The 17,790-nt window shown below is 37.0% G+C and overlaps 1 protein-coding gene across 1 annotated transcript; it reads right to left on the minus strand.

Annotated features, from left to right (window-relative positions):
- Positions 1–6,269: 6,269 nt before the first annotated feature.
- Positions 6,270–7,256, minus strand: LOC113348424. Its single transcript, XM_026592190.1, has 3 exons — positions 7,102–7,256; positions 6,675–7,008; positions 6,270–6,521 (listed from the first exon to the last, which is right to left on the minus strand). Exons 1-3 carry the CDS (start codon positions 7,254–7,256, stop codon positions 6,270–6,272), a joined length of 741 nt encoding a protein of 246 aa, XP_026447975.1.
- Between the last annotated feature and the right edge of the window lie 10,534 nt (positions 7,257–17,790).

Consider the following 17,790-nt stretch of genomic DNA (forward strand, 5'->3'; position numbering starts at 1 on the left):
ATCCGAACTCGGAATGACCTCATTATTTTTGAATTATTTTTATCTTTCAATTCTATTAAAGATGATGACGAGAATTCCTTAATTTGAATGAGTTAAGTTCGGTCTTTGTCCCTTCTCTTGATTATGTATATTTTGCTCCTTTTCGTCGTTTTTCTTCCACTTCTCTTGGACTTTGGCGCTTGGAAATTTGGAATAATTATCTTCATAGCTCTTTTCAACAATTTATAGCTCCTTTGTGGATGATTCACCTAATAGAGGCAAACAAGAGAAAAGAAGAGTAATAATATGAAAATATGCAAGAATAATAGCTAAAACAAGTATGGAATGGACACTAAAATCATATGAATTATGCACTTATCAAATTCCCCACACTTAGATTTTGCTAGTCCTCGAGAAAACTAAATAAAATTAATCCTAAATACAACAACTCCATGTCGTGAGGATACGGTTACTCTTAGCATGAATAACATGCCTTTAAACCCCTAGGTGTCCCTAGTGGGCGAGTTATTGTTTCGTGAGGGCTTACAATAGGTACACCCACAAAACCTAATCCAATTTCTTGCCTTGGAAGAACCGCTAAGGATAGACACAAAGCAAAAAGCCAATAATTAGCATGCATAAGTTCTTTAGCTGCAAACATCCCACATACATTCCAATCCGCACACATAAGCAATTACTTACGTATGACATTCAACCTGATTGCAAAACTCTACTAAGATAGTCATCGTACTTGTTGCAACATTTGTCACAACACTCGCATACTGAAATCACATGGATAGATAAGAAAATGGAAATAGAATGGTGAAGTGTGCAAATGTTGACTTAAGTGAAAGATGTTACCCACAATACTTGTATGAATGTCGTCAAAGGATATATATTTATAGCGCACTAGTTGAGAGAAGCACCCATTTAACTCGACCACATGATTACATACTCTAAGCGCATGTCCCTTTTCAGCAAGTACATGATAGTTGCCTTGGATCCTGCACTCCACGCTTGCTTAGGCGACGGAGACAGGGACAACGTTTCACACATACTGTTATCCAAGTGTCAAGAACCTCATCAATAGTCTCTTTGACTTGCTATATAATGATGATATGGTTTTTGTTTTCATCGACTATGATTAGTCCGAAATTCCGGACCTATCGTTTATTGGTGTCGAGAAATGAAGAGGAGCCTTATATATATATATATATTTATTTATTTTCCGGATCACTCTTTACTCTTTAAGAGTGTAAGAAAATTGTCTTATGAGGCTTTTATATGCTCAACCAATGATTACCTTGCTACAACATCCACGACAGTATCAGGATCCCACCAAATCACTTTAGAGAAACATAAAACTGCAAAAATAAAAAGAAAATGATTCAGTAATGATTAATTGCGAGGATGAATCTTTCAAACGACTACCATAGCTTAGTTTCGCATTCAATTATGAACGTATATTAATTAAGGATTGTGGAATGATAAAGTGGAACTCAATCTATAGCCGTAAGAACTGTTTCAACCTTAAAAGGTTTAGAGTGTCATCCTAAATAGCTCAATATTAACTCCAAAAGATGAAGTCTCAAGAATGAAAGAAATCAAAGAGTATGATTTTTTTTATGTGTATGCATAAAGTATGATACTAAATGCTCCCCCACACTTAAACTCAACATTGTCTTCAATGTTTAGAACCGAAAATTCTGATTTCTGACATAACATCCCTGAAAAAACTCAAAACCTGTACCAATTGGTAGGGAATTAGGAAATCATCCTTAACGAAAGTTGTTCGCCTACGTCTTTTCTATAAGGTGTCAAAATTTCACAGTGTTTCGATAAACGGCCTGACTTTGATGCCCTCCGGACTGACTGACATGCAATCTGAAAAAATTCTAGAAAAATTCTGAAACTCAAATGTCCAGGCCTATCTCTCCAACTTAACATAGTCTGAATTGAGATTTTATTTTCGTAAAATAAAGGTATATTTGTCCTCTTAAAAATTTGGGGTCAACCACTCAAATCCGACTCCATATGAAGTCTCGAGAGCTATTTTCGTGACAAGTGCGCAGTCAGAATTTTCTAACGAGAATTCGTCAAAACTTTCATTATATATATAGAACTTGTAAAATCTAAGATGGGAATGCAAAATATGATATGAAAAACAAGAAAACTAAAAACAAAAGGGATAGAGATACAAAACCGATGGGTTGCCTCCCATTTAACGCTTAGTTTAATGTCCCCAGCCCGACTTGGCTTTCTCCAAACTACTTTTCCAGAGGAAGTAAATCATGAAGCTCAATTTCTTCCATGTTCACATAAGCAATGCTTTCATAATATGGCTTCAATCTATGTCCGTTCACCTTTAAATTTGTTCCATCTCTAAGACTAGAAATTTCAACTGCACCATTAGAGAAAACATTAGTAACAACAAACGGTCCAATCCATCTGGACCTTAGCTTCCCAGGAAATAGTCTAAGACGAGAATTAAATAAAAGAACTTTTTGTCTCACAACAAAATTCTTTCGACAAATCATTTTGTCATGGAAAACCTTTGTCTTTTCCTTGTAGATACGAGAACTCTCGTATGCATCATTACGTATGTCCTCTAGGTCATTGAGTTGTAGCTTCCTTTGTTTCCCCACATTGTCATAATCCATGTTGCACATCTTTATCGCCCAATAAGCCTTGTGTTCAAGTTCAACCGTAAGATGACAAGCTTTGCCATAAACCAACCGATATGGAGACATACCAATCGGTGTCTTGTACGCCGTTCTATATGCCCATAATGCATCATTAAGCCTATAACTCCAATCTTTTCGTGTAGTGTTCACGGTTTTCTCAAGAATGGATTTAATCTCACGGTTTGAGATTTAAGCTTGCCCACTAGTTTGTGGGTGATACGGCGTACCAACCTTGTGTGTTATGTTGTACTTCTTGAGTAGAGCATGCAAGGATTTCTGAAAATGCGAACCTCCATCACTGATAACCACTCTTGGTGTACCATGTCTATAGAAAATATATTCCTTCACAAACACACAAACAACTTGAGAATAATTATTAGGGTGGCTTTAGCTTCCACCCATTTCGAAACATAATCCACAACAAGAAGTATATAATTTTTTCCATAAGAATTGACAAAAGGACTCATAAAATCTATGCCTCACACATCAAAAATCTCTATAGTGATAATAGGATTAAGTGGCATTTGATTTCGAGCACCTAGATTGCTAGTTCGCTGACATCTATCACAAGATTTTCAAAAAATATATGCATCCTCAAATAGGGTAGGCCAATAAAATCCACTTCAAGAACTTTGAATGTGGTACGTTTAGAACCAAAGTGACCACCACATGCATAAGTATGACAAAAAGTAAGAATAGATTGAAATTCAGAATTAGGTATGCACCTGCGGATGATTTGATCAGAACCGTATTTCCACAAGTAGGGCTCATCCCACACGTACTGCTTGGCTATTTTCTTAAGCTTAAGCTTTTTAAAATTAGATATTATACTAGGTACTTGTCTTGTAACCAATTAATTCACTATATACGCGTACCAAGGTGTTGAATCTTCAATTGAGAACAGTTGTTCTTCTGGAAAACGATCTTGTAAAGGAAGTTCTTCTTCGGAAACAACAAGTCTACTAAGATGATCCGCAACAGTATTTTCAACACCTCTTTTATCCTTTATTTCGTAATCAAATTCTTGTAACAGTAGGATCCACCGTATAAGCCTTGGCTTCGCTTCTTTCTTCTTTAATAGGTACCTAAGTGCTGCATGATCAGAATATACAATCACTTTTGAACCCACCAAATAGGATCTAAACTTTTCAAGTGCAAACACTATAGCCAAAAATTCTGTCTCGATGGTAGAATAGTTGATTTGTGCATCGTTTAGGGTCCTAGATGCATAATAAATCACATGAGACAGCTTGTATACTCTTTGACCCAAAACGGCTCCAACTGCATAGTCACTTGCATCACACATTAATTCAAATGGCAAACTCCAATCCGGTGACTTGATAATTGGTGCAGTTGTCAACAATTCTTCCAATTTATCAAAGGCATCCTTGCACTCCTTGTTGAAGTCAAAAATAACCTCTTTTTGCAATAATTTTCACATCGGCATTGAGATTTTGGAGAAATCCTTGATAAACCGTCTGTAAAAACTGCATGACCAAGAAAAGAACGAAGTTCCCTCACCGAAGTGGGATATTGTAAGTTTCTTATCAAATCCATCTTTGCTTTGTCAACTTCAATCCCTCGAGAGGACACAATGTGACCGAGCACTATGCCATGGTTTACCATAAAGTGGCATTTCTCCCAATTAAGAACAAGGTTAGTGTCTATGCATCTTTTAAGCACAAGTTCAAGATTTTGTAAACAAATATCAAATGAATCACCATAAACACTAAAATCATCCATAAATACCTCAATGATGCATTCCACATAATCAGAAAATATGCTGATCATACACCTATGAAAAGTGGCAGGCGCATTGCAAAGACCAAACAACATCCGTCTATAGGAAAACGTACCAAAAGGGAAAGTAAAAGTAGTCTTCTCCTGATCCTCTGGTGCAATAAAAATCTGATTGTAACCCGAATAACCGTCCAAAAAGCAATAACATGAATGTCCAGCTAACCTCTCTAACATCTGATCAATGAAAGTCAAAGGAAAATGATCCTTTCGGGTTGCTGCATTAAGCTTTCTGTAGTCTATGCACACTCTCCATCTTGTTTGAATTCTTGTAGGAACGATTTCATCATCTTGATTTCTAACAACAGTGATACCTGCTTTCTTAGGCACCACTTGAACTGGGCTAACCCATTTGCTGTCAGAAATTGGGTAAATCACCCCCACACTTAGTAATTTGAGGATCTCTTTCTTCACGACCTCCATCATTGGGGGGTTAAGCCTACGCTGAGCATCACGTACTGGCTTAAAATCATATTCCATTCGGATTCTATGCATGCACATGGATGGACTAATGCCTTTAATATCAGCAATTGTCCAACCAATAGCCATTTTGTGCTCTTTCAGAACCCTAACTAGACGTTCTTCTTGTATTGGGCTGAGGTTCTTTGCAATAATCACCGGAAGTTCTTCTTTATCACCCAAGTATGCGTACTTTAAGTGGTATGGAAGCGGCTTCAATTCTAGTTTCGGTGCCTGCACAATAGAAGGTAAAGGAACCTCGTTAATTACGGGTGAAGAAATATAAGAATCATTACCCGGTTTAGCATCTTGTAATTCCGTTAAAGCACCACACATCTCCACTAGCTCTTTGGCTAAGTCAACGTCCAGGTTCGGCTGCCCGTGAACGTCCAAATCAATACTGTTCCGTAACACAACTCCAAGTTCATCTTCAGCATTCAATTCAAACATTTGTTGTGCTAACGATTCAATAACATCAATGGATAAACCTGAGTGAACATCACTAGGATAGGGCATGGTTTCAAAGATATTGAACCGTATGATATCCTTATCAAATTCCATAGTGAGTGCACCACTATCGACATCAATCTTCGTCTTTGCAGTCTTCATGAAAGGTCTCCCAAGAAGTAACGAAGTAGATGAGCAATTATATTCATCGTGCATATCCACAATATAGAAATCAACCAGAATGATTAATTGATTCACTTGAACTAAAACTTCCTCCACAACTCCCTTAGGATATATATTGGACTTGTTAGCCAATTGAATAGTAATCTTCGCCTCTTTTAAAGGTCCAAGATTCAAAGAATCATAAAAATCGGCTGACATAACACTTATGGAAGCACCCAAATCAAGCAAAGCACGCTCAAATCGTCGGTTTCCAATGGTAACCGGAAATGTGAAGCCGCCAGGATCTTCACACTTTGTAGGCATCTTTTTAAGTAACATATCTGTAGCACTTTCGCCCACCTGAGTAATCTCATTAGCAATCAACCTATCCTTCCTTGTACACAAATCCTTCAAAACCTTGGCTTACCTGGCTACGGTTTTGATGGCCTCAATAAATGGAATGTTGATTTGTATCTTGCTGAAGATATCCATGATCTCCTTGTCTTGATCTTGCTTCTTCGACTTGGGAAAACGACTAGGGAAAGCAGGTGGTATGGTAAAAGTGGGAACCGTGTCCTTAGGTTGGCCGTTTGAGGTTGTATTTTCCTTTGGTATGGTTTCCTCCTCTACTTCCTTTTCGATGTCGTTACTAACCTCTTTTTTTTGATGTGGCTCTTCAGTTTGTCTCCCACTTCTTAGAGTTATTGCATTAACGCGCTCTCTTGGGTTCACAAAAGGTTGTTATGGCAACTTTGTTGAAGCTTGCGCCTTCATGAGATTCATATCAGTAGCTAATTGCCCCATTTGAGCATGAAAATCTCTAATAGCGTTATCAGTTTTTAACTGATTTTGTTCGGCTTTCTGTTGATTTTGTTGAACTGTTTCCTTGAGACTCTGTGTTGTAGATGCAACACACTGCATGCTTTGCATTAGCATGTTGAACTTATCATCGATAAAATTTACCTGATATTTAGCTTGTTGTGGTTGCTGAAACTGTTGTTGAAAACCACCCTGTCTTGCATATGGATTAGGAGCTGCAACTTGCTTGTTATCGTAACTGAAATTAAGATGATCTTTCCAACCAGGATTACAAGTATTTGATTATGGATCATACCTTGGCCTCTGATTAGGGAATAAAGCATTTACCTCGGCCTCCTCTTCGTATGGTGGAGCAACTACCGAAGTTATACGATGAATCGCCTTTTCAATGGTGCTTAACTGGTGCTCTGTATTTGGAGATTCTCCCATTTCGCTAACTCTTCTGACATTTGAGTCATTTCTGGTGTAAAATTGTTGAGCATTCGAGGTCGTGCTCTCAATCAAACTGGTTGCCTGCGAGATTGTCTTCTCAGTTAGTGAACCACCAGCAGCCGCATCAATCAAATTTCGTTGCTCTGGAAGTAATCCTTCATAGAAATATTGAATGATGAGTTTTGGTGATATGTTGTGGTGAGGGAAACTCGCCACCAACTTTTTGTACCTATCCCAATATTCATAAAGAGACTCCCAAGTAAATTGTAGAATACCACTAATCTCTTTACGAACGGATGCTGCCTTAGAAGCAGGAAAATACTTCTCTAAAAATAGCTTTTTCATTTCACCCCATGTTGTTATATTCCCTGGGGGAAGGAAATACAACCATTCTTCCGCCGAGTCTATTAAAGAGAATTGAAAAACTTGCAGCATTGCCGTATCACTATCTTCAGTACTTTGCCTAAGACTTGTCATCTTTTGTTGAAATTGTCGAAGATGACGATTCAGATCCTCGCATGGAAGTCCCTTGAACTTTGGTAGATGATGAAGTAGACTCAACTTCAGCTCCACTGGATTAGTGATTGTGATACACATTGGTTGTGAATCTAAGCATGGTGATGTCAACTCTCCTAACTTCCTCTCCGCAGGTGGAGGTGGTGGATTATTTGTATCGCCCACTATTGTTGATGTAGAAGGTTCTTCTTGCAACTGTGGACGTGCTTGTAACACCGTTCCCCTACGAGTTTGGATTCCGCACCTCTGGTATTCCCAGTTTTTCGGTGCCAGAGATTAAGTACCTAAAAAAACAAAAAATCTAGAAAACGAAATTAAAAACTAAAAAGAAATTCTAAAAAACAAGATTAAACTAATAAAAATAACAACTAAAGCTACCGACTGCTCCCCGGCAGCGGCGCCAAAATTTGATGGGTTGTCGTAGGCCTAACAAATTAATAATCTTATTTCCACACAATTAACTGGTAATATAATTGAAGTAAGGATCGTTCCCACGAAGAGCAGTGAGTTTTAGTTGTCAAAGTGTCACAAGGGGGGTTTTGTTTTAGATTGTGAACAAAATAAATAATCAAATCAAATAAAATTGTATTGTAATCAATAGAGAAAGATATGATCGAGGAATCCTTCTTCGTATATAAACCGTCAATGAGTTATTATACTTTCCTACTTGTCGTTAATCATAGATTATCACCAACCGTGGAATAACAACTAGCTCAGTGTTGTTCCCTAAATTCCTTTTATCACTGAATACTGAAGATCTTCAATACCAGATTCTACTCGCCTAACCACCTAGTAGTATCTCACTCAAGGTGTAATTAGGTCGAATGCTTTATCTTTTGTGAATTTATAGGTTAATCCTAATAGTTAGACTCTTAGCTCAAGGTACACTTTTTAGTGTTGTTTATACACACAATCGCTCCACAGAATCCCTCTGCAAGGTTTCGTGTTCTCTACTTGTGTAAAGGTTATTCGACGATTACTTATCTCCTAACTCAATACTAGGAATAGATTGAATCAACAAATCAATCCAGTTGGCCACCTAGACAATCTATCAATTAATCATAAATGTTCAAATAGTATAAACAAACGATAATCATATGAAGAACTTCAAAGTAGATTAATATAATAACTCAATTCTTGTTTACAACTTAGAATTCATCCTCAATCAATAGGTGTTTAGCTACTCATGGATGTAGAAACACCCATGATAAACATATGAAAAAAGTAAGAGATAACGTTACGATTGATAATCGCTCCGTGTGATGTTTCTTCTCTACAAACCCTAACAATTTCGTGAACTATTGATATCCTCTCTTTCACATAACCTAATACCTTTTTATAGGTTTTACATTACTTAGCGTTCACGTATTGGGTTCAGTTCAAGAACCCGACCCAAAACAACGAAATAACTTTCCCAAACGTGCCCTTAGGTCTTCCAAAGTGTAAATACACGTTTCCATTTTCTAAGTGCGCGAACCTAGTCCGCAAACTTCAAAATCCAGCAGAAATTTCGGAAATAAGTCTGTGAACCCCGTCCGCAAACCCAGTTCGCGGACTGCACTATCTTCGGTTTTCAATAAAACTGTTTTGGACACAACTTCTTCATCCGTACTCGGAATGACCTCATTCTTTTTGAATTATTTTTATCTTTCAATTATATTCAATATGGTGATGAGAAATCCTTAATTTGAATGAGTTAAGATCGGTCTTTGTCCCTTCTCTTGATTATGTATATTTTGCTCCTTTTCGTCGCTTTTCTTCCACTTCTCTTAGACTTTGGCGCTTGGAAATTTGGAATAATTCTCTTCCTAGATCTTTTAAACACTTTATATCTCTTTTGTGGATGATTCACCTAATAGAAGCAAACAAGAGAAAACAAGAGTAATAATACGAAAATATGCAAGAATAATAGCTAAAACAAGTATGGAATGGACACTAAAATCATATGAATTATGCACTTATCAATACCTTTTAGTCGATGAAGTTCCACCAGTTATTTGAGTAGTCCTTCGTCTTGTATTATGATTGTCATGGAGTCTTGAGATCAACTACACTTTCTATCCTAGTCCGATACCTTTAGCTATATAGGCTAGAAATCAAGACTTATAGTTTTGATCACTAACATTGACAAACATGCTTGAGATAGCAACGCATGCGAGTTCGACCGAGAAATTCTCTAACAATCTCCCCCTTTGTCAATTTTAATGACAAAACTATTTTTACATATGGAATATTAAAAAATAAATAAATTAACTTGTTGCTCCTATTCCACATGCCTAATCTTCAACATTACTCGAAATCTTCGTCACTTCCAAGTACTCCAATGATCCCAAAGGTCGTAATTTTAGCATCATCGTTGTTGAAAATCCGTAGCTATAACAACAAGAAAACAATAGTTCTCAATCATTCTTATACAGTGTCATAATATCATTACACATCGTCAAAGTCCAATTGTATCACAACTTCAACAACAATACTATGGTGATATGAATCACTCCCCCTTAGTCAATACTCCATCTCACATGGAAACCACTCTCCCTTACATAGTGATCCTAAAACCATATGTATTTATAGTGTGAAGTACATATTAATTCTCCCCCTTTTTGTCAATAAAATTGGCAAAGGTACAAGAACGGGATCCTAACGAAATTTCCGAAGAGACATTTCATGACCAAAAGAAAGCAAAAGTATATCATCTTATTTTGCAATCATAAAGCCGAAGCTAAATGCATTAATCAAGGAGTTTAAAGATACAAAATAACCCCTACACAGCCGCACTCCCCACAAAGATTTGGCAATTAAGTGCAAGTTCAAAAAAAACTCTCCCCCATAATATGTCATTCTCGAAAGAACAACAAGAGCGACCTTAATTTCGAAAGAAAAGAAGAATTTATTTGGACATAACGAATCACATAAAAGTATGAATTTGAATCCAAAATGCTCAATTAAATTAACCACAAGAGAACCCATGATTAATTTAATCGAAAAATGCTCAACACAAGTGAACTTATGGAGACTAAAAAACATACAATTTAATTAATCACAAGAGAACCCATAATTAATCTAATCGAAATACACAACCAAACTAGTCACAAAAGTAATCAATTTAATTGGTCATGCTCGACATAAGAAAACTTACGGAGCAACAACTAAATAACCAAATAAGATGATTAATTTAGTTGAATATGCTCGACATAAAGTACCTCACGGAACAACAACAAATCTAATCATAAAAATAATCAACTTGGTAGTTTAGTCCTCAACATAAGACACTTTACGGAGCCTCACAGTAATACATAAAATATGGATCAGGGAAGATCAATACTGCGGAATACACAAGGATTCATTCTATTTTCCATCACTATTGGCATAACGACATTCAATAGATATAATCCTTGCAAACAAAATATTTTAATCTATCTTCCATCAATAATTGACAAAATAGGCTTAACTTTTGTATTTGTCAAAAGTTTATTCATTCTTTTATCAATATATGAATATCGACTTACGAATGACTTTACTTTTGACAAGATATGGGACAATCATAGTTCACGGACGCAAACACACATGTCCCATAAACAATTGCAATATATAAAATCATAAAGACTAATACTGCAAAAATCATCTTCCAAACAAATTTAGAATTTAAACTAATAAATCTAAAAAACATGAAGATGAAAACGTTGGACATAGCTATGTGTAATCACAATAATGGCTATTCCAAACTCTAGTTATTCTTCTAAACAAAAATAGAAAAATAGAAGATTTACTAGGCAAAAACTATTAAAAAAATATTTCACTTACTTCCAGTACTCTTCTCAAACTCTCTGTATTCATCAAGCTCATCTTCAATTAAATCAATCCTTGATTCCAGATGATCCATCTTTTCTTCGAGGATCTTGGAAGAAGCTTCGAGTTCACCTTTTAGGGCACGAACTTGTTCTAAGACGAGATTCATGGTTAAAGAGAGCTTATCAAACTGAGAGACAGAGATGTTCCTGTCCAGAGAGGAACCGTGAATATCAGGGCTCATCACATTATCAGAAGAATCGAATCGTATCTTCTTAGAAAGAAAGAGAACAGTCCAAACATCACCTTCATTACTAGAAAGACTTGAAGAAGACATGATAGAGAAGATAGAAGAAATGTTTATGCTAAGGAGAAAAACTTCATTTTAAAAGAAAATGAGAATAGGATATAAATATCCAAAATGACCTTTGACCAAAACCCTAAAAATTATCCTCAGAAAAGATCTTTAAAAGAAACGTTTGAACAACCAAAAATCTAGGCTAAATAACAGAAAAATTTCATCACAACCCTCTTGAAGATTATGATTTTTGTCTATGAGGGATAAACAAAAATCATCAATACAGTATTACAAACTGTAGTTGTTCCAATTCTCTAAAGAATTGGTTAGCTTCTTTTGAGGGGATGCAGTATGTGATATATCTTGTTTTTGTTTTGCTTTTAAGAAAGAAGAGTTGTCTTCATCATTCTTTCTTTCTCTTAACACAGATTTGAATACCTTGATTGTTGATTTTCCTAAACTATGCACTCTATTGGAAACCTCTTTTACAAAGGATGAGGGTTTTGTATGAGATTTCTTTTTCCTCTTCTGGAAAAAACGTTTGACAGGGGAGAACTTATCCTGTTCCAAAGTGCCACAGGTTTTATGATTATCCTGATGAGTATGTGAGAAAATCACAGGAATAGATAAACTCTTGTGATTTTCTACATGATCCTTGTTGTCAAGGTGACATAAGGATGATATGGAATCAAGAGAAATTTGCTGACAATTCATAGTCGAAGAAGTTCGATTTGTTTTTTAAGGATCACGATTGGTCAACTCCAATTTTAAATTAGATAGTTGGTATTCCATATTTTCAATCATTTTAATTAAGACTTCCTTTTCAAGATGAAGTATTTCTGAGGAAGTAAGATTGTTTACTATGGAATAGTCAGGACTGTTAGTAGGACAGACGTGATTATCAACAAAGATATTAAGAGAAACATCATAGACATCATCCTCTGGACAGTAGTCAAGAGTATCCATCCATGCTTTCGTTATCTCACTCGTCTCCGTATCAGGACAATTGAAAGTATTGTGAATACTTCTATAGCACATGAAATTGGAATTGTTAACATAGTTTTTCTGAACCTTTTTATTGTTTAACTGAGCTTTCTTTTCCTCTGTCTAAGAGATTTCTTAAGATTTTGTATAAACAGTGACAGAGTCGAATTAAATCAATTCTCATCCCTTTTGTCAGTCAATTTAGAACGTCGAGACTTACGGTCAGATGCAGCAACATGATTGCTAAACAGACGACGTTTCTCTCTTTGTTCAAGTTCAAGATCGAAAATTTTCAACTTTCCAGCTAGGGTATTTCTGGATAGTGTATCAAGGTTATTTCCCTCAATATTGGAATGCTTCTTAGATAATCGTATCTAGATGGCAGCGATCTAAGAATTTTCATCACAATGTCCTTTTCAGGAATAGTCTTACCCTTTTCACTGGTATTACCTGCATATACGGTTTCTAATATATCCCAAGCTTCTTTAGACTTAGTGCAATTTGACACATGATGCTGAAGATTTGGGGTAATGTCATGTATGATGGCATTCAAACCGTCGGAGTTTTGCTTTGCAGCAAGTATCTCAGCAGGGCTGTATTCACCAATATTCTTGGGAACGTTTACATTTACAAATGCCACAACGGGAGGATCATAGCCATTGACAACATATACCCATGATTGAAAATCATGCGCTTGAAGAAAAGCTCGCATAACAATTTTCCACCATAAGTAATTAGAGCCATCGAAGACTGGTGGTACATTAATAGAGTTAGCACCTCTGTCCATAGAGTCAGATCGCTACAAACACAGACTTGTGAGGTCTTGAACGTGTTTGCCTACTCTGATACCAATTGAAAAAGCGGGGGTACAACAATCACACCCAACAATTCGATTAGCAATCTGTATGGACAAAGTCCAATATACTTTCTAGAGAATTAACTAGACAGTCAGACTCAATCTAAATAAAAAGTATATCAATGAGTTTATATCTCAATCTCTCGATTTGATCTTTACTCAAGCAAATAGAAATCTTTGAGTCTTTATCAAAGAGAGATAACTTGGATGGTACCAGCGACCAATATCCAAGTGTCAAACAATTTAAATCAACAACTAAAAGGTCGGATATTCTAATTGATTGAACGACGCACAACCTGTGATATTTCAATTATATAACAAAATATAATGCGGAAAAGAAATAACACAGACACCAGAATTTTGTTAACGAGGAAACCGCAAATGCAGAAAAACCCCGGGACCTAGTCCAGATTGAACACATATTGTATTAAGCCGCTACAGACACTAGCCTACTCCAAACTAACTTCGGTCTGGACTGTAGTTGAACCCCAATCAATCTCACACTGATCTAAGGTGCAGTTATGCTCCTACTCTGATCCCAGCAGGATGCTACGTAGTTGATTCCCTTAGCTGATCTCACCCACAAATAAGAGTTTCTACGACCCAAAGTCGAAGACTTTAATAAACAAATCTATATCACACAGAAAAGTCTATGGTAATAGATAAATCCGTCTCCCACGAATATACCTACAAGTTTTGTTCCGTCTTTTGATAAATCAATGTGAACAAGAACCAATTGATAAACCGGACTTATATTCCCAAAGAACAACCTAGTATTATCAATCACCTCACAATAATTCTAATCGATGCAGCGAAAAAAGATATTGTGGAATCACAAACGATGAGACGAAGTGTTTGTGATTACTTTTCTATCTTGCCTATCAGAGATATAAATCTCAAGCCAATTATTACAATTGTACTCAAAACGATAGAAACAGCAAGATCAGATCACACAACTACAAGAAAAGTAGTATCGGTATGGCTTCATAATCCCAATGAAGTCTTTAAGTCGTTAACCTGGTTTAGAAGAAGAAACCAAAGGTTAAAGGAGAATTGACTCTAGCTTATGCAACTAGTATCACACGTAAGGTGTGGGGATTAGGTTTCCAGTTCTTAGAGTTCTCCCTTATATAATCTTTCAAATCAGGGCTTGCAATCAATGTTAGCTTGGTAACAAAGCATTCAATATTCACCGTTAGATGAAAACCTGATTAGATTCAAGCTAATATTTATCAACCGTTGGTTCGAAACCTTAGATTGTTACACACAAATGAAATGTCCAATTTTTGGTTTATGTAACCCTTCCCAAACATTAACATTTGTTGGTGTAGATGGGGAAAAACGATTTGCTGGTTTTTAAAGAATTGAGGAGACGACTGTACGGAGGAGACTCCTCGAACCGAGCGAAATGTTAAACCTCACACAGATCCACCGCTGCAAAGGGGGTTCTTTAGATTCGAGAGATCAATCTGTAGTATTCCGGCCTAAATCAAGACAATGATCGTTTCAGAGTAAATTCGGTCACAAGAGAGGATGGGTTGATTTGTAGGAGGGAAGCTGGGAAATGTGTGGAACCAATGGTAATAAAAGATTGTGGGTTTGTGAATTCTGAATATGATAAGCTCTGAATGATTGAAATTGCTCAATTGATGAGTTGATGATCTCGTGTTGTCGATGAGACGTGAAATTGATGATACTGTTGATGCTGATGATTCAATCATGATTCAGAGACTTATTTATATTGCTGGAATTTTAGACACCATGATCCCATGAAGTGTGACAGTTGATGGAATCAAGGATTGGGGAAGTGGAGAACGTGTTTGAAACCTGTTGCTCAACGTGTGGAGACTTGGTCGATTTTCCACCCACTACCTCGTGAATTCCTTCAACTGATTGCACGACTTGCTCACATTCCATCGTGTGTTTGAACACACGTGCCGTAGACCGCCAGACCAAAACCCTAAGTGATATCCCCCAAGTGACACGATTGACGTCTCGTGGTATGTTAGTCAATTGATGACTTCGTGGTTTGATGGGATGATGAGTCCATGTAGTTGCTGAGTTGAACATGATGTTCTGAAACTCATGAATTGAACATGTAATGAGACAGAGGTATAGTTCTTACGATGAAGTGAGCAAGTATTGCTCATTCGATGGATCGTTGAATATTGATTTTTGAACCAATATTCCTTGGTTTGAGCAAATATTTATCATCTGAGCAAGTGTTGCTCATGTGATGAATTGTTGAATATTTGATCGTCTGAGCATGTGTTGCTCATCTGATGGATTATTGGCAGCGTACCAAAAATATTAATTAGAATACTGGTCGTTGAACCGAGCATAATTAATAAAATTAATGACCATGAGGTCGTCATAAAATTATTAAGGTTGGAATCTGGAATGATGATCCTTGGATTCAGAAACCCTAATTTGATCAATTGATGATCAATTCATGGTTCGTCAGAAGTTTAACCACAGGACGAAGGAGGGAGCGACTATATGGGACCGTGGATCAACCATGTAGTCTCCATATGCTCACGTGAGCAAATACGAAGAACTCCTGAAGAGTTGACGATTTGTTGGTGGAAGAATGATTAAATGATGGCTTAATAATTTATTCAAAAATGCTCGTCTGAGCCTTAGGTGAAAAAACCTAATTAATTATGACGAGGCGAGGGACCGACCATGGAGTCATGAAACCGTCCCTGAGTTGTCATGTGACCGCCTGACGATCACTTCATGAAAATCCAAAGTGTTTGGAAGAGTTTTGGACCTAATACGAGCAATTCTGCAAATTAGGTCAAAACTGTGAAAATTGATGGGACCGGCTTCCGTGAGCCAAAGAGCCAATCTTGGTCGGTCAAGATAGTGTGCTCGTGTCCCCAAGGCGTCCGCGTCTCAGTCCTGAAAATTTTGATATTTTCTGGCGTGCAATTGAGCATCCATTCGAGAAAATATGCCAAAATTAGGGTTTCGACGAAACTGAGGAAAACACCATGAGATGATAAAAATAAGGAATGAGGAGGCGTGGGATCGTCGTGATCAAGGCATGGTCGTCCGGAAACACTGGTCCAAAATTAGAGTTTCACGTTGAATATATATATTTTGTAAAATCAATGTTTTGATTTTGAACAATTGTTGAAAGTAGACAACCATACATGGTGAAAGAATGTATATATGTGAGTTTTCACAATCGTAGAATGGACGTATGTCCAGATTTTGAGAAACCAGTGAATGTTCACATTGTAAAATTTACGTGGGTTTTTCACGGTTTTGTGAAAATCATGTCAGAATTTTGCTCGTCTTAGCAGGTTTGAAGGAACGAGCAAAATTTGAAGTATTAACTCATGTATTGTTAGTGGAATCGTAAACAGGTAAGAGTTGAAAGTTTCCATTTTTGCAGACGCTGATGTGAGCATCTTTATTCCATGATTCGTTGTTTTGCTGAATCCTGCGCTTTGTATAAATGATGCGCTGAATGTTATGCATCTGTCACAGCCACTTTGCAAGAATGATTGACTCCCATGATGATACTTTCAAAGACGATATTTCTAGGGATGACATCTCCGCGGGTGTAACTTCAAGAAATGGTATTTTTGGGACCTCTGAGTGATGGTGAGAGATCCTTCATACTGAGTTGTACTCCTGGTTATTTCATCAACTATACCACAGGATGATCATGTAGTGAGGTTTCAGATCAATGTAGACTCCTCGGAAATGGAAGAAAGTCTTCGGTGCGGAGCACCCAGAAGTAAGGACTACAGGATATTAGCAAATAACGTGCAGTCCCCAGCCGTTTCTTTGGTGAGTTGTTAGCGCTCCTTGTGTCATGACTTTTTCCTGCCCGTGCAATTAGGATCACGAGACCAAGGTTTTGTTATTTCTTTTCAGACCTTTTATCCATCGATTGACGGTCTTCAACTTGTTCCTAGGCGAACAATTCAGGAATCCAGTACTGATGAAGAAGTCGATGTAAATATCTCTTTCGTGCAGGTGATCGCGGCATCTCCTTGAATGAAATAATAATAATTTTTGTTGATGAATCCAGGAAGAAATCATTGTAGATAAGAATCATGTTGATGAAGCGCACTTTTCTTTGGGAGATGGGAATATGTAGAATTCCCGAACCGAATGGAGATAGCGGTGTTGTCACGGAGATTCTGGCATCGTCGAGCCTTCAAATGATTTAGAGACTCCCTTAGTAAGTATATCTCCTGTAATTTCTTCAAAGAAGTATGATATCGCTGATTCTTGAATGAATGAATGAAAATCCATGTGAATTTATGGATAACTTTGCCGAAATACGTCACCGGAAAATTTCAGACTTCAGATTTTACTAGAAACGCTGTAGAATCTTCCTCCGAAGTCGGATTTTCGCGGTTTGCATATGTATATTCAAGCCCAGGAAATTTCCAAGCTTTAAAACAGAAGATATTTGAATTTTGAGCATGTTTAGGGCCTGAAAAAGGCGAAATAGTGAACTTCCAGGAGACCTTCAGAACTTTTTCAGATGGCATGTTGCTCCATGTTTTACCCATATCTTTTTGCTCGTTCATCGGATTGTCATG

Source organism: Papaver somniferum, chromosome 1, assembly GCF_003573695.1.
Source record: "Papaver somniferum cultivar HN1 chromosome 1, ASM357369v1, whole genome shotgun sequence".
In the NCBI taxonomy this organism is placed as follows: domain Eukaryota; kingdom Viridiplantae; phylum Streptophyta; class Magnoliopsida; order Ranunculales; family Papaveraceae; genus Papaver; species Papaver somniferum.

Coding starts and splice junctions, on each gene's coding strand:
- LOC113348424 (XM_026592190.1), bottom strand. CDS start 7,256: ATGACAAGTCTTAGGCAAAGTACTGAAGATAGTGATACGGCAATGCTG. Junction 7,009..7,101: donor AAAAAGCTATTTTTAGAGAA/GTATTTTCCTGC, acceptor ATATTGGGATAG/GTACAAAAAGTTGGTGGCGA. Junction 6,522..6,674: donor CATACGAAGAGGAGGCCGAG/GTAAATGCTTTA, acceptor TTTCAACAACAG/TTTCAGCAACCACAACAAGC.